The sequence below is a fragment of the Syngnathoides biaculeatus genome, chromosome 5 (assembly GCF_019802595.1).
Source record: "Syngnathoides biaculeatus isolate LvHL_M chromosome 5, ASM1980259v1, whole genome shotgun sequence".
NCBI lineage: Eukaryota > Metazoa > Chordata > Actinopteri > Syngnathiformes > Syngnathidae > Syngnathoides > Syngnathoides biaculeatus.
In genome coordinates, this window is record NC_084644.1 from 4,518,805 (window position 1) to 4,545,588 (window position 26,784).

General features: G+C 47.6%; 1 protein-coding gene across 2 annotated transcripts in view; it reads left to right on the forward strand.

Annotated features, from left to right (window-relative positions):
* Positions 1-3,790: 3,790 nt before the first annotated feature.
* kirrel3l (kirre like nephrin family adhesion molecule 3, like) overlaps positions 3,791-26,784 on the forward strand; it is a 40,661-nt gene continuing 17,667 nt past the window's right edge. For both annotated transcript variants that reach the window (XM_061821040.1, XM_061821041.1), the window contains exon 1: positions 3,791-4,306. In XM_061821040.1, coding sequence (XP_061677024.1) covers positions 4,267-4,306 — 40 coding nt within the window. In that variant the 5' untranslated portion in view covers positions 3,791-4,266. The remainder of the gene's footprint in view (positions 4,307-26,784) is intronic.

Below are 26,784 nucleotides of genomic sequence, written 5' to 3' on the forward strand. Positions count from 1 at the left end.
CCTCTTTAGGATTACCATGCAGACGACATCCAAAATGTCACCCCTTTCTCCCTCTGAACAGTTTAGTAAATATCAAACCCTATCTATTATTAATAACCCCGGTGCTGAAAATCCCCATTTTCCTCATCAATTATTCACGCAGTCAAAAGCTTGGGGAGTATGGGCGCCCTCCATTTGATGGCACGGTGGCCGGCGTAATTAAGAATAACATTGGCGTGTATCGGCCGCCGCCGGGATGACGTCACGCGCTCGTGTCAACGCCAGCCAGCGTGGAACCTGCTGGCAGACTCTCCACAATGGATGCGGGTTTTAACGCTATCACAACCGGTGGAGGCGCCCCGTTGCCTTTTTTACAGCTCGCCCGGCACGCAGCCTCCGGTCAATCGTTGACGGATTCCCACGTAAACACGACTTGGGTCCCGCACATTTGTTTCAATCTGCTCCCTCCGAGCACCGGGACGCGAGCCGGATGAGCTGTGCGACGTCCGTAAAAATAGCACAGTTGTGTGGATTCCTGCGCAATCTGTGCACACGTGGCGCTCATCCTTGTGCTCCCTCACCCTAACCTCGGTTGGTTTCCTGGCTTGTGCAAGCTGTTTCTCCCATCAACACGTGTTTACTAGCAGGGGACCCTTATGTTTGCATTACTGAGAGGCAATAAACACAAAAGGGGCTTGCCCTGGGCTCTAAAGACTGGGATTCTTTTCGGCGAAGGGTGCCTAAAAAAAACAAAAAACGCTGACCATGAGGTGTGTTGTTTAAAAGGAGAACGTTTGAAGATCACGCCCCCACCCCCCAAAATCCGCACATGCTACATGAATCCCGAGTGTGTCCACTTTGATGAATTTTTCGCACTCCTGTGGAGCTCCCGACACCTGGTCGTGCTTCCTGCGCCTGTGAATCGAGGAAAGCGTCGATGCTAAACTAAAAAAAATAATAATAATAAATTACCCGAGCGGACGACTGCCAGGCCTATTATTTTTGGTTAATCAATAGATCCTTGAATAACTAATGAAGCAGATGAAAGGCTGCGTCTATTAACAGCCACAGGCGAGCCATAGACTGCATTGTTTTCATCTCTCAATAAAAGGCCTTTGCTTTTGTTGAAATATGATAACGATTCTCTCCTCTTTGTGCGTCCCCGCCGCGTGACAACGGGCTCACTTCAGATCAAACTGCTCCTGGAAAGGGGGCTATTTTCCTTCCACTTGCAAAGTAGTATTGCAAAAAAAAGAAACATTAAAAAAGAGCATTTCACTATGGCTATTTACTTTGATTCAAATGAATCTGAGCGTAACTGTGTTACAGTATTTTACTTTCCAAAGTAAAAACAGCATTCTGCTTTAATTCAGTGCATGATATGTGAATTTAGATCGTCAGTGTTGTGATGGCATTTACAGTATACTAATAAAGGACACGTGCATATTCTTGAATTAATATCTGATCCAATAGGATCATTTCAAACGTTAGGAATATTCTTCTGAAGTCCCCAAAAACCTTAAAACCGAGCTGAAATTTCAACCATGACATCACAAAAGTCGCCCACTCAGCAGGCATCAAAGAATTTACTCGACATGTTTTGCTTTTTCTAGGTAAGTTAAGAATATTAAAATGACATATTAAATGCAACTGTTTGAAACTGCGACAGATTACTGTATTCCTGCTTCCTATGAGGCAGATGTGTTTTGAAATCCAAACAATAGATTGTGTTTGCATCTCCGAAGTTGCTGCTGGACTGTAAAATGTTTTGTATTGTGTGGTAAAGAAGTGAAGAAACTGGTCCAAGCTGGGTGGGAATAGTTGGCGGAAGGTGTCTGGTGTTCAATGTGACAGAAGAGTCTCCGCTAGGATGAAGTGTAAAGTTTATAAAACAGTGGCGAGGCCGGCCATGATGTACGGATTAGAGACGGTGGCGCTGAAGAAACAACAGCAAGCAGGACTGGAGGTGGCAGAAATGAAGATGTTGAGGTTCTCGCTTGGAGTGACCAGGTTGGATAGGATTAGAAATGTGCTCATTAGAGGGACAGCTAAAGTTGGATGCTTTGGAGACAAGGTTAGAGAGAGCAGACTTGGATGGTTTGGACATGTTCAGAGGCGAGAGAGCGAGTATATTGGTAGAAGGGCGCTGAGGATGGAGCTGTCAGGCAAAAGTCCGAGAGATAGGAAGACCAAAGTAAAGGTTGACGGATATTGTGAGGGAAGACATGAGGGCAGGTCCTGTCCGAAAGGAAGGTGCAGGAGAAAGGCTTACATGGAAAAGGATGACGTGCTGCGGCGATCCCTAACGGGACAAGCCGAAAGGAAAAGAAGAAGACTTCGTAACTGCGTCTTACTAAGAGAACTTCTCGCGAAGGTTATTGACCTATGTGACCGTGGCGAGATGAGAGACAGCTGTCAACATCGCTGCAAACTACACATTTAGAAAAAACACACGCAAATTTAATGTCCCAATTGAGGGATGAGTACAATAATGCATGATCTCATTAGGGCTTTTGTGATCGGTTTGGCATTGTCAATTTGGATCTGGGAAGATAGATGCTCTTGATTAAAGTCATTAATTAGAATGGCCGACAACCGGTCCAGGGTGTCCCCCACCTCTCACCCCAAATCACCTGGGATGGATGGATGGTTTGGAACTCAAAAGCATCCAAACAAGGACAAGATGGGAGTCTGGTATGATCAGTGGTGAGAGGTCCTGAAGCACAAATAGTTTATCCTAACTGAACTGAAGTAGGTCTGATGTGTAAATTCAAGTCAAGCTTCTCACCTTTAATCACAAAAGAGTTGCAAAGGCCTTACAAGCCCACAGTCGATCCATATTGATGACATCCCCTAATCGAAACTAGAAAACCCCCAAAACCCCGTGATGGGGCGAGGAATGTTGTGACAAAACCACAAATACAAAGACCCCGCCTCCGCCCCCTCCAGGACAACAAGGCTGCACTGGGTTCCCAGTGGCTAACATTTGTCATAATAGGGTGCTGAAGAATGTTAATTTAAACCGTGTAAGGGTCAATTTAGGGAGATGTAGCCCCGCAGGAAAAGGGTTCCGCCTCAGGACCCACCCTGAGAGGGGTGGCAGTAAAACAGGCCAAAAACCAGAGTTCAGGGGGAGGAGGAGGCAATTTCCTATATGTAAATAGAACGGTAAAGTAAACTGTTGTTGAGATTTCTAAAATCATGACTTGATCAAGATCTTGGGGTAAGGTGGTAGACTTAAACAGGAACCACAGAAAGGAAGAAGATGAAGTAGAAAGAATTCCTCACGATGATGCAACAGATTTGGAGAAGGTGATGGTCGCCATCCACTGTCTTATTTTAAGCAGATAGTTAAATGTTGTTGGCTACAAGAATGATTAATAAAAAAAAAAAAAAAAAAGGAAAATGATTTTGTGTGCAGAGGTTCCCCTCCCCTATTGTGCAAAGTCATCAAAAGTCACCAAAACCCTTTATTCTTCACTTTTGTACTTGCGTGCATTTATGTCTTGAATCTATTTAAGGGAATAAAATACTGAAATTGTCCTTTTGTAGCAGGTGCATCTCGGTATTTGCCCCCTTTGATTAACGTCTGGTTGGGTCCGCACAGAAAAATGTTTGTTCGAGCCCCTATTAATTTAACTCCGGCTAACCATTTCAAACGAGGCCCTCCCCTCGACGCCAGCTCAGCCAATAGGGGCCCCAAGAGGCGGGTGAGAGAGAGAGAGAGAGGGAGAGGGGGGGGGTGTAGGGGTTTAAGCCCACCCTCCTCACCGCCCGGCAGCGTGCGTGTGAGGCTGAGGGGCTGCGCACACTCAGCTCAGTGCCAAATGTGGTGGAAGCCCCCCAACGCAGGAGTGTCAGTGCGCGTCTCCCGTTGGCAAGAAGCAGAGAAGCGTGTGCGCGTGAGTTGCATCCATACATCACAGTGAGGGAGTCGCACGCGCGCGCACGAAGGGAGCGAGAGAGGCAAGTTGAGCCGGCACCATCAACATCATCATCAGCAGCAGCAGCGGCAGCGGCAGCGGCAGTGGCAGCAGCGCCCACGGTCCAGAGAACCAAGTGGATTCCAGCCCGTGGCGGCTTTTGCTTCCGCGCAGTGGAAAGTTATCAGGAGCGGGGATCATGCATCTGTGACCAGACTTCCACCAAGTGCCGGGACATACATTCGCAGCGGTTCCACTCGAGCGGATAAATATCACGGGAGTGGGTCCGTGCGTGCGAGTGGACCAAGACGAAACGGGTGTTGATTCCACGCTGCCACGGGAGGGGGGGGGAAACGAGACTACAATGACCGTGCTTTACCTCATCTTCTGCCTTATGGCCTCAGGTAAGACGACGACTCCTTGCGCTTCCGTTGTTGTTGTCTTTAAATTGACATTTTCGTGCGCCCCGACGCGCGCTGCGTCAAGTCAGCCTGCGTGGAGCGGGCGCGACCCGAGCATCCACAGACGCAGCCGAGCCGCGTCATCCGTGGGAATGCGCTTGGGACGAGGTCCACGCAGTGGCAGTCAGTGGATGAGTCGGACTTTGCTTGGCGCGGACGTGGCCACGGGTGGGAAAGTTGAGCAGAGATTCTCACTAAAATGTGCATCTGCGTGTGGATATAATAGATACATATAATAACACCACCCGCCTCTCACTCTATCCTTAAATAATTCTCCAAATTCTCCGACAGTTTGGATCTGATGAAAGAAGTGAAAGAAACATTCCCCCCTTTTGGAAAAAAAAAAAAAAGGACACCGACTTCATCCTCAACTTTCTCCGCTTCCGCGCATGATTTGCCTGCTGACTGACTGCTTTCATAACTCGCATATGTCTTGATGCATAAAATAGCTCGCGGTAATTAACGCGGAGAGACTGTGACTTATCAGCATTGTGCCAGAGCTGTTAAAGACAAGAAAGAAAGAAAAAAACGGATAGATATGCAATACACAAGTGTATTAATTCGACACTTTGAGGAAAGAAAAAAAAAAATATGACCGAATCCCGAGCTTGAATTTCAGGTTATTTATTAAATGCTGTCTTATGCTTCAAAGCCATTTGTTGGACGCACCGCTGCGCCATTACCCGCCCCCCCCCCCCTCACTCCACATGGTTTCGTCATTAGGGGGGGTGGGGGCCTGCATGGGAGGGAGGGGGGAGGGGGCGCTGATGGCATGCCAGCAGACCTTTGCTCCTTGACAGATGAGCAACAGCTGGATAAGAAGGAGGGAAGAGCCGGTAGCCACACAGTGGCACTTCCAAACCCAACACACATTCGCACGCACTGCCAAATGGGAAAAATGGAAGCAGCTGCCCTAATTAGACTGTAAGACACCTTTTTTTAAGATTTCACGCAAAGTCACTCCAACTCCCGACTGTGAGAAAACCTCCACAGGACATGTTTGTTTGCGGGATTAAATACACAATCAAACAAAAGCGGATCCAGCCTAATGGGCTACATTTTCATCATTTTTTGTTCATTTGGCATTTTATTTTTCTCATCTAATCCGTTTTCCACCCATGCATGAGTCCTCGCTGGCTTCACCCATGACTGGTTGCCAGTCGACACAACTGGCACATTTGACAAACCCACGTGAACACCTATGGACAATTAAATCTTTTCCTGAACGGATCGTGCATGTTTTTTTCTTGGGATGTGGGAGCAGGCTGGAGTATCCCAAGAATCCCTCTGCAGAGATTCGAAAATGAGGCACATACTGTGAGGCACATGCTAGCCACTCGGTTACTGTTTGTTCAGGAGCATCGAGTTAGTACCTTCTCAGCTTGAAAGTGGGGAAATAAAGTAATCTGATAATTTAGCTAAATCCACTCCAGAAATAAATCTGTGCATAATTTCTGCAACCCCCCCCCCCCCCCCTTCCCCTCAAAAAAATTCCACCGGAGCCATGCTTGCCCCGCTGGAACCAATTTTCCACACAGACATTTACTGCAGATGGACACAGTGTTGGGCCACTGACAAACAGTGCCAAAAACGACAGAGGAGGATTTTGTAAGTTTTTTTTTTTTTTGTCATTATTTGCTGTGCAATGGACATATAAAATAATGTATGAGTGAGCGAAATGTTAGCAATTTAAAAAAAATGTTTTACCTAAAATTAGTATTACTAGCACATTAATGCTAATGGCGAATCCTAACTGTTTAGAGTTCTTGCTCTTTTGTTCTCTGTACATAAAATACACGTCAGTAGGGCGTCAATTACTCGAGTACACGACAAAATATCCATCCTTCCATTTTCTTTTGCCGCTTATCCTATCCCAGCTGTCAACGGGCAGGAGGCGGGGTACACTCTGAACTGGTTGCCAGCCAAACCCAGGGCATATAGAGACAAATAGCTGCTCTCACAATCACACCTAGGGGCAATTTAGAGTGTCCAATTAATGTTGCATGTATTTGGGATGTGGGAAGAAACCGGAGTGCCCAGAGAAATTCCACACAGGCACGGGGAGAACATGCAAACTTCAACCAGGCGGTTCCGGGATCAAACCCGGGTCCTCAGAACTGTGAGGCCAACGCTTTACCAGCTGACCCACCGTGCCGCCATGGCAAAATATCTGTAGCATAATCCATTCTACACAGACTCGATCGTGACAGCTCGAAGCACTAGAGTCATTGTTGATGTTTTTCTCTGGGCAAAACCAGATACTACAGTACGTGACGTTGTTTCTAGTAACAGCTCAAGCACTCTGAGCCTTGAGGCTGATGTAAAGCGCCGCTGGTTGCCAAGCGTTCACCATTAGCACGTAGTTACCCTGACGATCAGTCCTGGGTGGACATCACCTCTCGCCAAAATTCAGTCGGGCAGACTTTCTCCAAGTACTATTTTGAAGCAGAAGAGAGATCGGCCCAATCGAAGGCAAGTAGAGGGTAAGCGGTGGAGAAGGTGAAGCCCCAATCAAAGTCAAGTCATGGAAAAGGGATGGAGGAGGAGTCCTTTGATGTTGATCAGATTTCACATTCCCCCCCCCCCCCCCATCACAACATGTCCTCGGCGCATGACCGTACACGGGGGGTTTGAACAGTTTGGTTCCCGGATTGCAATTTACTTTCCCAGAAAGTCCCCCTTTGGTGTCCTTAGGAATTGGATTCCGCACCGCATCAGTATTCTGAGTAATCTGCGAGGGCTTCTTTTGGTCCCTTTTTGCTTTGGGAAGCTTGTGTCTCATCGGGCCGAGTTGAAAGGCTCGGCGTTGCGATTACAAGTTTCTGCTGCTTCCTCTTTAAGTTGTGTCACCACTGCATGGTGCAATGCCGTGGGGGGAGATGGGAAAAAAATCACCTTATCCCTTCCCAGAAGTCGATTTTTTTTCTCTTTTTTTTTTGTCTTGTTGGTGAGCGTGTTACAAAGGGTCATGAAAATATGCGAGCGGATCTGTTTAATGAGCCAACACACACCTACTGTATAGCGGAAGCCTTTAGCAAGCATCAAGTCCCCCCCTTGCCCATTACTCGAGATTTATCTCATCCTTGCGCGGTGCAGACGTGTTTGCGGGCCCGGTGACAGCCCCGGTCCCCAACAGGCTAGCTTTAAGAAAGTCTGCATATTTCATGAGCCGTGGTTCTTTGAATTCTGGTGAAGGAGGGGGGGGGGGGGGGGCGAGAGTCGCATCGGCGGCGTCAGGCTTCGGTGTGTCACCGACGTCCTAATGATTGCGCGGCGGGAAAACACCGGGGACGAGCGGCGTTAACCTTTTGCGCCTCTTGTCGAACGCGCTTACCCGGCGAGCCTCTGAGCTTCCATCACCATCGCCGCCCAGCGCTCGTACTCATTTTTTTTTTTTTTTTTTTTCCTTAGTTTAGTGCTGGAAAGTTTGTTGGCAGGGATTTGGACGCGAGTTGCATAGTGCCGATCCAGCAGAATCTGGATACAGCTGACTCCTGGAGAGGAGTGTCTTGCATTATTTAAGAGATGTAGTCGTGGCTAAAAAGCATTTGAGCTTACTTTTGACTTCCTGTCTATCTGTGTATTGGTTTTTGCTGTTGCAGGCTTGTATTTAACATTGTAGTGCAGGTTATTCACATTCACCCGAAGGTGGAAAAATCGATCAATTAGTTTCATCAATCCGATCTGTCACCCACTTTTAATATTTACGCTTTATGTAACCTACCGACCTGACGGCACGGTGGGTGACTGCTGAGACTGTCCGCCTCACAGTTCTCCTGAGGACCCTACGTTCATCTCAGATGAAGGCTCATATTTGTGTGGCGCAGTTTTTACGCCGGATGCCCTTCCCGATGCAACCCCTCTTGGGGGAGTGGAGCCCCCAGTGACAAACGAACTCACGATCCCTGGTTTACCAAACCAATGCTCTAACAACTGAGCCAAGGGGCCCCCGCAGTTGTCCCGAGGACAGGCATTCAAATGGAAAGTGGAGTTTGCATGTGTGCCTTTTCTCCGGGCATTCCGATCTTCTCCCACATCCCCAAAACATTTGTTTATGGGAGACTCTAAATTGCCCCTTGGTGTGATCGTGAGTGTGTGAACGCTTGTTTGTCCCTAAGATTGGCTGGCAACCAGTCCGGGGTCAGGGTTAGTCCAGGGTATACGGAGAAAGATGGGATCTTCTCAGGCACTCCTGTGACCCTAGTGAGGATAAGCGACTCAGAAAATGGATGGATGGATAAACTAGCTATTTGTATTCCCATCGACGGGAAGATGCCTTTATAATAATATTGATTCTGCATGAAACTGCAGCTTGAAAAAAGAAAACAAAGGCATGCTGTGAAGAAAACACAGAGGGCAAGAACCAAGAAGCCGGACGGAGGCAGATCGATTTGAGCCTCGGTGTGCGTTGGTAGAGGAGCGGGGACATCTTCCCAGCGCTCTAATTTGCTCATATTCCCTCTAAACACTCATTTTATGCAGGAGGCACACGCAAACAAACGGTAATGAATGACCAAGCTGTTAAACAATGGCCTGCTGCTCTCCCCTCATCCCGGAGACGCGGCGCACACATCGCATTGTGATCCTTCATAAACGGGGCCTGCACGTGCGCAAAAGGAGAAAGGAAACAATGGCACTTCATAATGTCGCCTGCCTCTAATCAGCTTTGCCATGCGGGTAAACACAGATAAAGAACTTGGCACCGCGTCCCCCCCCCCCCCGCCCCAGCATTGTTATCAGCTGTTCGCAAATTAGCCGGTCGCGTTCGCCGCTCTGACCCGACAACAGAAGCCAGGTAGCGAACTGTTGATGGAAGTCCTCCTTTTCAGTCCAGCCGTCCTCTTTTGTCTTTACTTTCTCCTTGCACGCATCCTCACCTTGTCTCCCTCTGGACCAGTCAGCGCATCCGGGGGAGGAAATGACAAAGAAACGGGACAATGGCTGCGTGGGTTTTTTTTTTTTTTTTTTTTTGGGTGGGGGGGGGGGGTGTCAGCTTCCTGCCTTTGCCTGAAGACGTCTTCCCCGGCGACTCCACCTAGGGCTGGATCGTCAGCGAGCGACACAAACTTGTTTACTTCTCTCATTCTCCTTTTCAAACACCATAATGGAAAGAAGGCGGGGTTGGGGGGTGGGGGTGGGGTATTAATTCTGCACACGTCATTAAAATGGCACCTCCAGGGATCAAGTCACGTTTATACACTAGGAGATATTTTGAGAAGTTGACTTGCTTTTACCCCCTCCCCCCCCCTTCCTCCACACACACACACACACAGAATGTGACTTTCCGGTTTAAGGGACGTTACACCTTCAACACACGACAATAACAAAGAAACACATTTCTTGTTATCCTTCAATCGGGCAAGACAAGAACGCCACGACTGGTATCCGCGCGTGCCCGCACAAAGAAAATGGAAACGTGTCGAGTGCAGCACAGCAATATGTGTTATCTGGTTTTCCTTAAACCTCATATCAAACATAGCTCGGCGGAAAGAGGACTACAGGGGCGGACCAAGCTCGGCTAGAAATACCTCCGCCGCTCTTTTTGTCCTGCGGAGAAAGGAAGGCACTCGGTGGCATTCTCCATCCCAGCAGGAGAAGATCGGAAATGTTTCCGCGAGATGCTCTGGGCTGATGACATTCGCTCATTCTCCGCAAATGACTCACCGACGCATGCACACATGTGGTCAGCCGGGTCAAGGGCGCGCATCGTGATGATAAGTTGACGTGAGTGCCAGGCATCTTCGGGGCTTTGTGCCCTTTCTGGAGTGATTAGTCAAAGTCCGATTGTTTCATTAACGGCGCGCCGAGAACGGGAGACGCCATCTTATTTACAAACCGCGCGTGTGAGGAAAAAGTCGCATTTCTGTTTCAATTATTCACTGCGTCGTGTAGTTTATCGTGACAGCGTAACTCATATTCACTCCTAAAACTGGTCTAATGAAATACTTCATGAAATAAGTTGGCATCTATACGCACATGTAAGCACCGCAGTCGCGACGCTTCGGAAAAGAAGCAACTCGTCAGATTGAAAGGGACGTTTGAAGCCGAAGGAAACGCATTTGATTGCTCCGGCGGCAAAGTGGAATCTCATCACCGGGCAAACGCGTCGCTCAAGGAGAAATAAACAGAAGCTAACACATTGCAAATGATTTCCGAGTCCGAGATGTTTGTTTTGTTTTTTTTGTTTTTTTTGTTTGTTTTGTTTGTTTTCCCCAGAACCGGTCGCGTTGAAAGTAGAGTCTAATTGTGAGCTTCGGCCACGGCAAGCTCATCTTGTCGACGCTGAAAGAAAACTCGGATTGTCAGGGCCAATATTGTGTCGGTGAATCAAACGTGAACCAAAATAGTGGCTTGGCGCTGTATCAGTCCCGTTTGGAGTCGTACAGCCTGTCTTGTGTTGTTGAGAAAGGACTGGATGAAATGCCTTTTATTTATATTTCTTTCCTACACTGCTGCTTTTTTTTTTTTTTTAACTCGCCTGGGGAGATGGGAGAAAGATGGCAGCCAATTTGCTATCAACTGAGGGATGTCAATCAAAGCGTATCGATCCGGCTTTTAATAGCGACCCCCCCCCCCAATGGCGGAACATGTTAATGTTATCGAGCCGCGTAGAAATACGAGCAACGGGCGTACGTGGGTGGCGGTTGAAGCGGGAGGAGGGAACGGTGCGTCTATCTTTCGCTCCCCTGCTGTCTGTTTGGCCGCAAAAAAAAGCAATGTGCAAAGCGCCATGGGCTCATTGTGGGAATAGGGATGGAGGGAGGGAGGCAGACGGAAAGAACGGGAATGGGTCAAAAGGATTTACCGCCAGGAGCTGAACATTTCAGGTAATGGATACGCTTGAATTGTTGTAAAGCAAACCTGCCGCTTTTCTTTCGTTTTTTTTTTTTTTCGGCGCGGCAGGGGTGGAAGGAAACAACGAGGGTGTAACTTTACCCTTACGCTCCAAAGGGGGATTTGGCGGAAAGTTGATACCTGTGGAGCAAACATTAGCTCTCAGGTGTGCACCGCTCGGACATGTGCGAGGCGGCCGTGCGCGACTGTGTGGGTAGAGATGCGGATGCGTATCGTGGGAGGCTTCCTCTGCTGCTGCAAGGAGGCCAGTAACACTCGGATAAGTGCTTGCCAAGCCGGCGGAGGTGAACTTAACACCCGCGGTGGAACGAAGCGGCCCGAACCGTTGTTCCAGCACATTGCACCCGTCCGAACGAAGCATCCTACTTCTGTGCGGATCCCAGGGGGCTGGGGGGGTAGCTGCAAGGAGGAACGAAGCAGAGAAGGAGAGGGACTGATTGTTCCCAGCTCAGACTATCCGCAGATGGGGCTACGGCACATGATGTTTGCTTTAGAAAGTCCCAGGCGTGTTCAACGAATGCACTGGAGGATAGAAGACGAGGGATGACAGCGGACAGCAACAACAGAGGGGGGTGGGGGGGGGGGACGGACCCAGCCGCTTAATATTATGATATCAGTGCGAGTGAATAGAAGACCAAATATACAATGAAAAGATAGTTGGGCAGGAAAGTCTTTGAGCCCGACACAAGTTCCGAGCAGAGCCGTATAAAACTGATGATAATGGAAAAGGGAGGGAGAGCAAGTGAGGAACGGATGGGAGGCAGGGCTGCATCCATCACGGCGTTTGGTGCAGGAGCCATTTGTACCTATTGTTCTCCATAATTTGTTTTCTCACAAGCTGCAAAAGGGAGGGGCAAAGGGGAGGGACCCCGGCTACGGCAGACATTCTTTGGGCGCTAATTACATAAGTGAGGCAGCAGAATTTGGTTCATTGCTGAATAAAACAAAAGGCTCCAAAAGAAATTCCCACGGGGCGATAAACGCAATCTGTCGAGTGTGATCAAGTGAAGTGATGTCAAAAGAAGTTTTTTTAAAAAAAAGATGGGGGCAAGGACGGCGGCCAATAAAAGGGTTTGGAGAGATAAGGTGGAAAAGCTCTCTCCTCAGATTGCTCTTTGAGGTGCAAGCGGCCCCGGTGCGGGTGGAATCGCCTTTAATACGCCTGCTCGACAACCTGAGCAAAGGGAGAAAGTAAGGACAAGCGGGAGCTGGAGAGTGGCTCCAGGAAGACGTTTGCTGGCCGTTGTTTAGGCTTAGTGAGAGATCCTTTGCGAGGTCACGGGGTCGCATGTCGCTCGGATCAGGTGGTATTGAGGAGACCCAAATATTAAAGAAGTCAGATGGCAGTGTTATTTTGCATCGAGGTGGGTTTTTGTAAGTACTTATAAAAGGGTGAAAAATAGAGGAATTTATTCCCGCCAATCAAAGCGGATTCCGCCCTTCCAACCCCTTGATCATATTTACCAAATTCGTGTTAGACCAGGTGGTCCACCGACTGCACTGCGATGACTGAAGGCGCGCGTCCGTACAAAATCACTTCTTTTGAGATGCACCCATCCATCATTTTCTTCCTGTTTAGTTGTAAATAGAATTTAATGACGAGGGGGAGTCTCCTCACCTCAAGAATAAACTTTTCATTGTACGTTCCGTTCTCTGTTTATCATTCACGTCGGCTTGTGCCACGTTGGATATGTGCACCGCTTTCCTCCAGTTTCCATTTTGTTTTTAATCTGTGTGCGTGGGCGTACTGAGCTTGTCAGTGGCCTTTCAGGATTGTGATACATGGAAAGATAAATAAGCCTCTAATGAAGCCCCTCAATCAGTGGGCAGTTAAAGAGCCGAGCGGAAGATTGAGGTGCAGGCAGCGAGGCCCGATGGCCGGTCCGTTCAAGGTACTGCGAGGAGGCTCTCGAAGGGTCTCCATCCTAAACCATCCTCCGCACCCCAGACCTCAGGACTTCCATCTCCGAAGGCTTCTTTTGATGCCCCCGACTCCCCGACTGTGCCGGGCAGTTCTTTAAAAGGCAATTTCTACCACTTGCCTTTGTTTAACTGCCGCCCAAGCAGGGGCAAATTGTATCTATTGTGCTCCAGGATTGGGTTTAAAGGTTTGTTTCACAGTCATTAGACATGTGGTGCTTTGTTTAAAAAATATAGATATATAACTAAAGAAGGTGCATTTCAGAACAAGCCCAGTCTTTCTTTCTTTCTTTCTTTCTTTTTATTTTTGTAGAGGGATCAATGGTCCATTTCAACCTATTACAGCCATGACTGTTGTGGTAATGGTGTGGAAATGGGCAGCGGTCATGTGGATCTTTTAAACCTCCGGGCTTGGATCACAAGTGAAGTCCAATTCATTCCCGCTTGAATCGAGGAGAGGAGAGAGAGAGAGAGTAAAAAAAAAATCCTCTCGAGAGCTTTCAAAAGACTCACATGATGATGGCAAGAGAACAGGTTGCGCATTGTGCGGTTTTTTAGAAAAGAGCGGATGAGGGGATGCCATTTTGCCAAAGGACAGACATTCTGCCGCAGTTTTTCCATAACAAATAATGATTCTCTCTCTGCAGCCTTTGCCTCTTTGATTCCGGGTCATGTGTTAACAAGCAGCGGGTCCGTGGAATAGCCTGCACACTCGCTCGTGTGTGTGTGAGAGAGAGACTGTTTTTGTGTGTGTTTTCACACCAATTAATGAATTGCTTTGTATGGCTGCTGAGGTGACAGTGGCTTGTCTCTGGGGGGGGGGGGGGGGTGCTGGCCCACCACACACACACACACACACACACATTTGTCTCTGCGGCCCTGGGCCCTCTCACACGATTCATGAAAGCAGTCTCATTAGTGCTCGCGCATCTATATGCAAGAGGACTCTGGAACCATTGTGAGAGCGGCTAATCAGGGGACCACTCAAAGGCTGAGTGCCCCGCTGCATCAGTGATAAAGTTCACATTTAAAAAGGAGCCAACCAGCCCGCCGTTTAATTGGGAGAGAAGGAACCACCGGAAAGGGCCCCTGTCACGTTAGTCGGCTCGGGCTCACCGAGGTTCACCACCCTCCCGAGAGACCGAGGACAAAAAAAAAAAAAAAAATTACCTGCGCCCGATCCCGTCCTATTTTAACCTCGTCCCTCCGGCCGAGGACCCGCGAGCGGCGGCTCGTTCCGAGAAGAAAATCCGACGGGATCTCCGAGGAGAATGGCTTTGCCGTTTTCCCGGGTCAGATGTGGAAACAGCGTGGCAAAATTCTGCAGATGGAGAAAAAGACAGAGTTAGGAAAAGGGAGCTAAATGAAGCCATACAACAAAGCGATGGGAGTTGCACCGCTTACTTGATGTTTGGGGCTTTAAGTTGTGTCCCACAGCACTTAACACGCCCCCCCCCCCCCCCCCCAGCCATTTCTCCTGGCGGTTAATTAGAAACCAATAATGTTGCCTCCTGCTGGTCATTGTTCCTACGGTGTGTTTACCCTTTCCAGAGGCTCCATTCGCTGCTTAATCTGCCGAGAAGCTGAATGTCAATAGGTCAGGCGGAGACTCCGGAGCATGGAGAGAGCAAGGGGGGGGGGGGGGGGTTGGAAGGAAAGGGGTCATTTCTTTCCCACCTTGCTATATATTTTTTCATTCTTGCTGTTGTCCACCCCCCTCCACCCCAACCCCGCATCCCTTCCCCGCTTCTCCTCAATCTCACCTTTTCTTCTCACTTCTAATCCGTCCCCTTGATTGTTCTAAGATGCTTTCAGTCGGCCCCAGGGACGCCACTGTGGGCAGTCTTAGACTCTTTTAATTAAGATTTAGGAGAGGAGTCCCCGAAGAAGGTGGGGGGGGGGGGGCTTTTAGCGCGGGACGGACAGAGCGAGGCGAACGAGTGAAGGTGACGAGCGGAGGGCTGAAAACGGGAGAAAGTGTTTTCGAAAAATAAAAGCGGTTAATCGACATGGAGACACACGCCCATTTGCTCACGCAAACAGCAGGGCTCCGAGGCTTCCGAGGGGGCTAAAGCCAAATTGGATTTTTTTTTTCCGTCTGTAATCAAGCGGCACAATCTTTATGGATTTGATCTCAACTTCCTGTGATTCATAGATGATCCTGCCAGGCTGATGTGAGATCGGTGTTAGCCGGCGGGCGGAATGGGGGTGGGGGGGTTATCATTACACTCTCAATCTAACGATAGATCATCACGCCAGATGGGCTGAGGAGCCCGGACGGAGGTCTCGCGCATCAAGTCAAATTTAACAGAGAGAATAGAGAAACGGGCGACATGTGACGTGCTACGTGGCTTTGTATGAGGCCGGAAGACGTCGAGACATTTTCTATAGAGCCTGTCCAAGCTGACTTTGGGCAAAAGGGAGACTAGGTTCTGGACCCGTTTCCAGCAATCCGAGGGGGCACGTAGACAAGACTCAAAAGATCACAAAGCGGGAACCGAATCCACGCCAAGCCTAGATGGGAGTCAGCCGAGTCAGCTGTGACATCATCAGTGACTCTGTGGGTCCAGATAGGAAAGTTACTTTAGTTCTGATCACGAGGAACCGGCAAACTGAACTTAAGAAACATTTACAACAACAACAAAAAACTATTGGGCAGAAATTTTGAGTTTTATTTTTTCTTCCTGGGAATACAAAAACTTTTCCAATCAACAAAAATGTTTCCTTTTTTTTCTCAGATGAACACATTCCAAGACAAAGATAATGGAATTTAAACCCAAAGGTTAAAAACATCAAAAACTCACAAAGATTTTTGCTGATTTTTCACTCTACTGTAAAGTTAAATACCAAAAGATCAAAATGTTGTGTAAAAGAGTCAAATATTCTGCCTGTAATTCATATCTTTATTGTTGTAAGCATTAAGGCACCCAGAAATAAGTTGTTTAATTAATTGTAAATTATTAATGATTCATAGTTAATCAATTTAAAAATAATATATTTTGAAGTAATTAACCAATGATCATTTTACTCGACCAAATATCATAATCATCGGCCTCGAAAATCCATATATGTCGGCTAGTAGTCCGTCTAATAATTTAGTGCACATTTGTCCCACCGACATGCCACGCACAAGTCTTAAAGCCCAGCGCGAAGACAAAACGTGGACAATGAAGCGTTTCAGTCAACCGAAGGCGCGGAGTGAAGTGCGGCGGGTGGTGACGCGTGAGAGGTCAAGGCGGGGGTCGAGGGACCAACCCTCGGCATTCTCTGCCGTCACACATCCCGACACGCGGCCGCCATATGTCCGACGTTCCGTACTCAATGGGGCGACGGGCTGCTGCGACAAAGACACAATGCCGTGGTATGTTTAAGTAGAGAATCTGCCAGCAGCCAGTTGAAAAAAAGAAACAAGTGGTCGATTACAGGTGTCAAACCTAAGGCCCAGGGATCAGATATGGCCCGCCACATGATTTCCTGTGGTTCGTGAAGGCAAATCATGTTTGTCAACTTCCATGATTCCTTCATAAATGATAATGTTGAAATATGACGAGCATTTTCGTGTTACCAAACATGAAGAATAGATGAAAAACCCATTACTCTTGATTTTTGATTCGAAAACTAGTTGCTAAATTTTGTGTTTAAACATGATGAGGCGATAAAAGATTTTTGTGTTTTGAGGGTGAAACTGTGACTACAATGTCGCCCGCGACAAAAATTTGTTTGACACCTCTGTTAAGTAGCTCGATCGCTATTTAGCGACGTCATGCGCAACAACTGCGATTGTTCCCGAACTGATCTGTAAGCATATTTTGACCGCTACGGTGAACATCCATTTTTCTAGCATACTTGTCTTCGTTAGGGTCCCGAGCGAGCTGGTGCTGATTTGAGCCAACTTTGGGTGAGAGGCTGGGTACGTATCTTCACCCCTATTGGCATTTTTTGATTCTTCAATGAACTTTTTTTGGAAAACGCGAGGAAGCCGAAGCACACGAAGAACGTGCAAATTCCACCAACGAGAGCCTCGGCTCAGATTCAAACCCGGGACGTCTCCACTGCGAGGTGGACACGCTCACCACCGTGACACCGTAATGCCCCTGCAGCGAATATGTGGCTTTAAAATTTCAACCTATTCAAATGTTTTTTTTATTGGGTCGCTGATGGCACAGAATTAATTAGTGGATGTTTTGTATTTCATTTCCATCCATCGGTCCATTTTCTTAGCCGCCTATCCTCACAAGGGTCACGGGGAGTGCTGGAGCCCATCTCAGCTGTCAACGGGCAGGAGGCGGGGCACGCCCTGAACTGGTTGCCAGCCCATCCCAGGGCAGATCGAGACAAGCAACCCCACTCACAATCACACCTAGGGGCAATTTAGTGTCCAATTAATGTTGCGTGTTTTTGGGATGTGGAAGGAAACCGGAGCCCCCGGAGGAAACCCACGCAGGCGTGTCCGGGATTGAACCCCGGACCTCAGAACTGTGAGGCAAACGTTTTACCAGTTGAAGCGCCGTGCCGACCCCCCCCCCCACCCCATTTTTCATTTCTTCAACTAAAAATCGCACTTGATGCTGTTGATCATTAGTTTCAATGTATATAAAGATGTTGTGCCTTAATGTATTTTTTATAAGTTTGGGTCCTGGTTTGGTAAGAAAAATGAAAAACAAAAAACAGTGTCACGAGTTTGAGAGGAATGCATCCATAGTAATTTGTTGTTGTTTTTTTAAAGCAATGGGGGCTGATGAACAATATCATGATTTTGCCCTCAGCATGTTATACAGAGCCCCACCCCACCCCACCCCCCGAGACCCCCCCCCCCCAGTAGACTGCGCCTCAGTCACTCACAAAGCTCTTAATAAGGCCACCAGTAAATGCCAGGGAAGATATTCCGGCATGAAAGATCTTTTTCCTCATACTTTGGCTTTGAGGATGAGTTTCCTAGTGTCGTGGGGGAGGATACAAAAAATGCAGCTTTTAAAGAGCAATACTACATTTTAAAAGAAAACAATAAACCCATCCGCTTATGAAATAATATATATATATATATATATATATATATTTTTTTTTTTTTTTTTTGCGTGCGTCCCGCATCCTGCTGCGCGCCAGCTCGGGGGACTTTTGGCTGACATGAAAGCTGAGCAAAAGGTAGCCGAGGAAGCCCGTGCCAAAAAGATAAAGTGTGCCGAGCTCCACTGGGAGGGATGGATCACACAGATAGTTCATTCTTTCACTGTAGTCATTAATATCCAGCGCAAAAAAAAAAAAAAAAAAAAAAAGGTCAAACCTGACTTGAAGCCGTCCAGTATATCACAGTTACATTTATACATCAAACTCTGCTGTGATGTCTCATCGGTTCGGTCGCACAGGAGAGACCCGCACAGCACATTATCAAAGATTGATGGGCTGTCCTAGTTAACGACAAGGGGGGGGGGGGTTGCGTGTGGGAGGGGGGGGTTTGTTAGTGGTGGTGGTGGGGGGGGGGGGGGGCTTCGCTCAGGACCTTTTGCGCGTGTTGACTGGTGCGTTCTTAGCGGCGCAAACATCATTAGCGCGCCGGCCTCCCTCGAGCTCGACCCTCCCGACCCGACCTCGAGGTGAGCGGCGGAAACTTGCAAATGTAGAAATCTGAGGTCAGGGCCCTCGCGCCAGAGGCTGCCGGCAGATGCCGAGGCTTCGGCCTGCGTCTCCTCCCGTCCGTCCGTCCGTCCGTCCGTCCGTCACTTCTCTCCGTCCGGCCGCTCCTCTGCGAACGCAAGGGAAAGGAAAAACAAAAACACATCCCAGCCAGAAGAGCCCACGTCCTTTTTTTTTTTTTTTTGTTCCAACACATCTCTTTAATGCGGCGCCATCATTGCCCGCTCCTTGTTCACCCTGCTTGCTGCTTTAATAATATATTGATTAATTAGCTCGCTCATTAATCATTTATTCGTTAATCATGGCCTGATTTTTCGTCGGGAAGCGGCGCAATCTGCAAAAGCCTGACTTCACATTTCATTCTAATTACGCTCCTTCGCTAATCAACGTTTAAGAGATGGAATTTCAGGAAATGAGTTTTTCCCTCCTTCTTTTTCTTTCACTCAATACAAAAGAGAAGTATTGAGGCCAGCAGGTAACAAGTCCCATCCCTCCCTCCCTCCCTCGTCTTCTGGCAGCTCATCTGTGGGTTAAAAGGACATTTCCACTTACAAGAAATCAAATGAACAAAAGCAGCATTTGATGTTAAATTAAAAACTTTTCTCCCCGGCAAAGTCGACACGCAGAACGGGGAAATTAGGTCACCTGCGCCCGACGCGACTCGATACGGCGCCAATCGACTCGTTCTAGACGATTTTCCATTGGCAAAGCCCAGTACGGTGAACCCTCGCTATTCGCGTGGAATCGCGAAGAACCTGCCGATAAGGGACACCCATTATAACTGCAGTGAAACAAACCCCAAAAATTACTTCAATCTTCTTCTTTTCCTTTTTGGGGTCACCACACCGTGTCATCTTTTTCCATCTCAGCCTATCCGGTGCATCTTCCTCTCAAACACCCACAGTCTTCATGTCTTCCCTCCCAGCATCCATCAACCTTTTCTTTGGTCTTCCTCTCGCTCGTTTGCCTGCCAGCTCCATCCTCAGCACCCTACCACCAATATACTCACTCTCTCGCCTCTGAACATGTCCAAACCATCCGAGTCTACTCTCTCTAACCTTGCCTCCAAAACATCCAACTTTGGCTGTGCCTCTAATGAGCTCATTTCTAATCCTATCCAACCGAGAACCTCAACGTCTTCATTTCTGCCACCTCCAGGTCTGCTTCCTGTTGTTTCTTCAGCGCCACTCGGTCTCTCATCCGTACATCATGGCCGGCCTCACCGCTATTTTGTAAACGTTGCCCTTCATCCTAGCGGGGACTCTTAAGTCACATAGAACACCAGACACGTTCCGCCAACTATTTCCACCCCGCCTGGACCAGTTTCTTCACTTCCTTACCACACTCTCCATTGCTCTGGATTGTTGAGACCAAGAATTTGAAGTCGCCATCTCTTCTCCCTGTATTACTTGAATAAGCGGGGATAAACTACCAATGAGCATTTTTGTAGTTGGTTCCCACCCAACAAAAAAATTAATATTGGGAGGAAAAAAATGGAGAACAGTATTATACCCCACAGCCTCTTGTGACAAGGGCAAAGTTTATAAAACAGTGGTGAGGCCGGCCATGATGTACGGATTAGAGACGGTGGCACTGAAGAGACAACAGGAGGCAGAACTGGAGGTGGCAGAAATGAAGATGTTGAGGTTCTCGGTTGGGTAGGATTAGAAATGAGCTCATTAGAGGGACAGCCAAAGTTGGAGGTTTTGGAGATATCCAGAGGCGAGAGAGTGAGTATATTGGTAGGAGGGTGGGGAGGATGGAGCTGCCAGGCAAAAGAGCGAGAGGAAGACCAAAGAGAAGGTTGATGGATATTGTGAGGCAGGACATGAAGACTCTGTCTGGGTGTTGGGGAGGAAGATGCACGAGATAGGCTTAGATTGAAAACGTGAAAAGCCGAAAGGAAAAGAAGAAGAACAGGAAGAGTCTTCACTCAGTCTCTGGTTGAAAAAAATGTGACTCCTGGCCATGCGTAGAATAGCACACAAGCACTTTGTCCATTGTTGTTGCCCGCACCGTGCAACAAAACCGAAAATTATGAAAAAGGTGCTTCGCTAAGAATGTAGAGGCAGCAACATTGCGAATGTTACCCTTTTTATTGTTTGCACGGCTCCCACGGGAGTAGAAAGTAATTTGTTTAATCGCCAGGAGTTATTTTTTATGGACAGAGGGAAAACAACGTGGGGAGAAGCGTGAAGAGGGAAAAAGTGAAGAGGAATATTAAAACGGGTTTAATTAGTGGCGCTCTTTGTGCTCTTTGTGTATCCGTTTTAAGGCGAGGCCAAAATACGACACATCTGCTTTCTGTGAAGAGACTCTAGTTGGGTGCTGACAAAAAAAAAAAAAAGAATTATGCATCAAATTAAAAAAAAAGAGCTCTGGTGAGATGACGGCGCATTAACCTCTAAAGCTTTAAAAAGCACACACATTAAACAACGCTAATGAGACTCTCATTGAGCAAGCTGCGTTGTGTTCAAAAAAAAAAAAGGGGGGGGGACAAAGGCACAACATTTACTTCAATGCGTCGCTTTGAATTAGGTTGTCGCCCCTGACTCATCACACCAGCAGCCGACTCTGCCGACGTGAACGACGGCGTCGATGGCCTTTTACCGTAATGAGATGCGTACACTTACAACATTACAACCCTCATTAAAAAATAATAATCATAGAAGGGGGGAAAAGTATTAATTATGAAACGCACTACTTCCTATCCTATCGCGAAGAGCCAAGGGGGTCTCCATTGGGCTCAATTAGGGAGAGTAGGCCACAAATCCCCAGACTAAATTAATTGACACCCCAGGGTATTCGGTCCAGACCCAGTACAGAATCCGTGTACACTTTCTTTGTTTTCATTTCACCGCCTTTTAGAAAAAGCAAGAGATGGAGGCGATTGTATCATTAGCTCCTCGTCTTTTATGGATTTTGAATCAATTTTGATTAAACATTTATTTGCCGGCTTAGTTTGTCAAAGAGCTTTTCCGACACGTGTCTTACCGAAGCGCGCGGCAAAGTAAAAAAAAAAAAAAAAAACATTTTTTTTAAGTTGATTGATAATAAATGACCATCCAAACTGCCGAGAGACAGAAGGAGCAAATAATTTGAGGGACGGAAACGGGCTGAGGACTACGACGCACACATGTAGCCTGCAGCTGTCTCGCAGTAAAAAAAAAAAAAAAAAAAAAACGCCAAAGGCTGGGTGGGCAGGAACCAAACGACAAGACCGGCTCAATCAACATCTTGTCAACACTGGCGGTTGATGCGTACAGACAATTTCATACCGTCACCGACCCCCCCGTCCTCCTATTCATATGGCTTTTTATTTCCGGTCCGCTTTCCGGCCAAGCCAGTCACTTGCTATCCCCGTCTGCAGCGAGTTCCCGAGCATCATGGCGTCAGTGCGTCGAGGGTGCGAGGGTTGTTCAAAAGCAACGCGAGACTAACTGCATAGTCGGCCAGATGCCTCTGCCCTGCCCGCCGGCGGGCCTGAAGATGGAGCGGTGTGAAGACGGCGGAAGGGGGAGTGTATTTGCAGAAGCGCACTTTCGCCACTGCAGCACAGCCGCTTTGAGCTGAACCATTCATATTCGCTCCGTCGCTGACTGTGTCACATCAGCAGTCTTGATCCCCCCACCCCACCCCCCAGCCCCCTACACTTGGCCTCCTCCTTCCACTCTTCTTTTTCCTCCCTGGATGCATACTACTCTATTATCGCCGGTCGTCTGGGAGCCACTGATGCAGCTCGCATCGCCGCCGCTTGTCAGCTCCATAGAGTGAAGATGCTATTACATGACAACAGTGTGGCCGGTAAACATGACAAAGTTGCTCTTTGGGGTTGCGGGACGACTACGAGTCGTCGTGATCCCCGGTCACAAACAAAAGTGACTTAAAAACAAGTCGGTGGTATAGATCATCCATCATGAAGATTGTTTACTGATTCACGTTAAAGGGAGAGGAAGCGCTGTAGAAAGATCCTACAAAGGGGTAGAGCGCCACCTATAGAGCTCGTGCATGTGACGCCACCGTTTTCACGGCACCATATTGCCGGTCAAACAGAGCCGCTCGACAGTGTGGGGCACATCGAAACGGAGCAGAATAATTACAATATCCGAGACCTGTTTGGTTGTTGGTTGTTACTACAGACAACACAGATATTCAAAGAGGTCATTCTATAGAATACCATCTGAAAAGACGAGAAAAGATCGATAGATGTTGGCAATTAAACGTGATGGATGGTGCCCAACCAAAATACACACGACTGTGTAGGGATCACTTCATTTAGGTAGGAATTATTATTCTCAATCTCAAATTCACAAGAAGTATTTGTAATGTCAAATTGGCTCATTTGAGAACAATGCATATTTTTAAAAAAATGATAACGAGTCATCTCCAACGTACACGGAAGCGTGTTGCGGCCACGTTAAACTTTGGTAAACCTCTCCCCAACAGAGTTTTTTTTTTGTTTGTTTGTTTTAAATATGCATTGTTATCAAATCAGCCCAATGCGTATTTTAAAAAAAAGAAAATAAATCATTGGTCACAAAGAGTTTTACGTAGGTGAACGTGTGGCCGCATTGGACTCATTTCAGAACAATGCACATTTAAAAATAAAAAACATCTGTCACGGAGAGGTTTACTGAAGTTTAACGTGTGGCCGCAACATGCTTCCGTGTATGGAGGAGATGACTTTTTTTTTTTTTTTACCCCAATCATAGTTAATGAATGCAAGTTTGTGTAAAACCAGGGGTCATTTATTTTAATATTGGTATTTCTATTGAAAAAACGTGAGTGGCTCCATCACTATGTGGGATTTACTCTTGATTGAGAACAGATCCAGCAACAAAGTATTCGTACGAGTCCAGACTTTTCTACGCTTTTAAACTCTTCCATGTAAATCTCAACGACTTTCTCACCAGATACAAGCGGAAGCTGGCTAATAGTCCAATTTCTTATCGGCGAAAACATCGATTACGTCATGAAATATGGTTCCTCTATGCCAAGTGTCTCTCATTTTTCCACGAACCTTTGTTTATTATCCGCTTTTAAATGTTTAACCGTATCGGACAAAACTCTGGGCGTCGTTCTATAAGAGATCTTTTTGCTTCGTCTAAGCGGATTTAGCATTGAACAATACTTTGTTTGACTGGCGATTTGGCCAGTCACGTGACTTCGGTGACGTAGATGCACGAGCTCTATAGCGGTGGAGGCGCACTTGCAGTACCTCCCCAATTGTTAGATGGCATTTTAACTCAAAATGTAATGAAAAGCTGTCTGGCTGAAAGATGGAATCAAGTGATCATGTGACCGTTTTTGGGAAAGACCGATCAATTCTATCAGTAGCCGACTTCTTCAATCATTCCACTTGTTGTTGTTGTTTTTTTTAAAATAGGGTTTTGAATTCGTCTGTTTCCACTCCTGACAAGCCGGGACAAAATCCTTGTGATCCTCGCAGCGGGGATGCGGGCCACAAACGAAGCGACAGAAGATGCAAACGGCGAGCAGGAGAAAGTGATAAACAGAGCGGTGTCAGAACGATGTCAGCGATTATGAGCGCCTAATCGCGATGGCCCCAACGAGGTGTCGATTTCTCATGAGAGTAGATGCGCTGGGGATAAACGGGCAAATGTGAGGGCGGGGCTTTAGTTGGGGGCAGAATGCACCGAGTTTGGGATTCAGTGGAGCAGCCGAGAGGGGAGGTGGGGTTTGGCAATGGTTTAGATGTGCCGGTCCACTCGCTTAAAAGGGGTCTCGGCCTGAGCCAAGATTTTCACAATGGAATAAAAGGCCGGAGAGGGGGATGCGAGGAGGATTAAACTCGGGCAAAACAGCTCTTAAAAAGCAGTTAGAATGCAATTTGGGCAGAAAAAATGCAGACGAGGAGGAAAGGGAGCGAGAACGGCCGAGTGGAAGTGCAGTCGCAGTGCATAAGGGAGGGACATATATATATATATATTTTTTTTTTTTTTTTTTGAACGGAGACACGAGAGAAGGGGCCATCTGCGGGGAAAGCAGTCAAAGAAAACATAAGTGCTGGGCACCAGTTGGTGGGTGGGATTCTCTTGTTGGCTTTCTTTGAAGCCTCCGAGTTCCGCACAAGTCATGCTAATGAGCTTAGCACGCTCCGAAACGTGAGATGGGTGCCGGGTCTCCGCGGGGGCATCGGGGCTTGAATAGACTACCTCAACATTACTTTTTCGGGGTTGTTTGTACACGCGCTTTTACGCACACATGCGCGAGACGAGGCAGACAAAAGACTGGAAACAAAGGGGATAATAATTCCGCACAGAGAGAAATGGAGCTTGCATTTCCAGCCCGATTTAGAAGCCTTATCTCGACAAGGCACAATGGATGGCATTTGGGGAGAGGGGTTGTTTATTCCAAGCCTTGACACTTTTTTTTTTGCCAATTGCCTTGTTTTGTGGGGAGTTATGTGTGTGTGTGTGTATGGGTTTGTTTGTTTTCTCCCCGTTTCCTTCTCTCTGGAGTCTATTATAGGAACCTCACACAGGCTGGGTGTAGGACTTCGCCTCCATCGTTCAGACGGGAGGGGGGGGGAAGCTACATTTTTTAAAATACCTTAAATGTATACATAATTCATTTCTGAATGGAGAAAATCGCGTTGCCGAGCTTAGAGTTTCTGTAATTATTCAAGAAAAAACTTAAATTGGAGGGTCTGTTGTAGCAAATGGAGGAAAACCAGGTCTTGGGGTGGATTTGTATTTGAAGCTAGTGACTTTGTTTTTCTTTTACAGCCAAACGGTGTAACCGATGATGAATCTTGAGGGTGAGGTAATAAATGCACCGCGCTCTCCCCGTCTGTTACATTCCCATTATAGCGAAAGGTCATCCGCAGTGCCATTATCGCGCTCAGTCTTTAGCTTCGTAGCCGTCACACGCACGCAAACACGGGCAAACTGGCAGATCCAATCTAATTCCCCCGGGGCAGATGTCCAGTGGTGAACAGATCACTGCTGACATCTGTCCATCTCCTCCTGATCCGGCCTGATGTGAACGCACCCCTATCGGTTCACATGAAGGCGAGGGCAAGCGGCGGCGCCGGAGGCGGAAAAGCTCTTTAACAGGTTGCGCTCAATCCTGAAAGGTTGCTTTGAATTGCACTGCGGAAGCTCGTGGTCACGTGACACGACCGGCAAAAGGCGCGACGTCAAAGTACGCGGCTAAATGTGCCCTCCGGCGCTCGACACTTGGCTTTCAATTTTAACACGCGCGGGTACGCGCTCACGAAAACATGGCATCACGCGGCGTCAGCAAGAAATGGGTACGCGCTTAGCGCCGTGCGCGTGCAGCGGCATGAAATGATATTTCATTTTTGAGAAATCCGGATTAAATTGTTTGAGTCCAGGTTGTTTGACCTTGTTACAGCGGGAAGGGAACGTCACATGCGCACACACACACACACACACACACACACACACACACAGACACATCCAGGAAGTTAAGAAATAGAGGAAATGCTGAATTTTTGTGGCAATATGGCACTGTTAATCTAAAGGTGGAACGTTTGAAAGGTAACATTAATCTCACGCGTGCACTACAACCAATCCTATAGAGCGGGGAATGTAGGGAATACATGAATGAGTTGGTGAATACATTTCAGGAAGAGAAGCAAAAACAAGGCGAATCCAGCGCAGGCGCGCCGGCTATTTAAGACTCGGATTGAGGTTTCCATCATTTTCATTTCGACTTGATTCAATCGGAGCCAGTAGCAAAGTGAGAAGTGTGTATTTGTGGACTGCGTGTGCGTGCGAGTCTTCAGACTGCCTCCGCCGTTTCCTCCTTGCGCCTCTGTTCCTCCCTCGGTCCCCATCAGGAACGTATTCATGTAATTAAGCTGCTAATACACCGGCAAAGAATTGTCTAATTCGGCAACGAGGAATTAAAGGAATTTGGCATGAGTCATTAGCCAGTCGAGATGTTCTGTCGAGCCTTTTCAATGAGGGGATCCGGAGAGCTGTGAATCACTCGCGCACGCTCGTCGCTCTATTTTTGTACGGCTC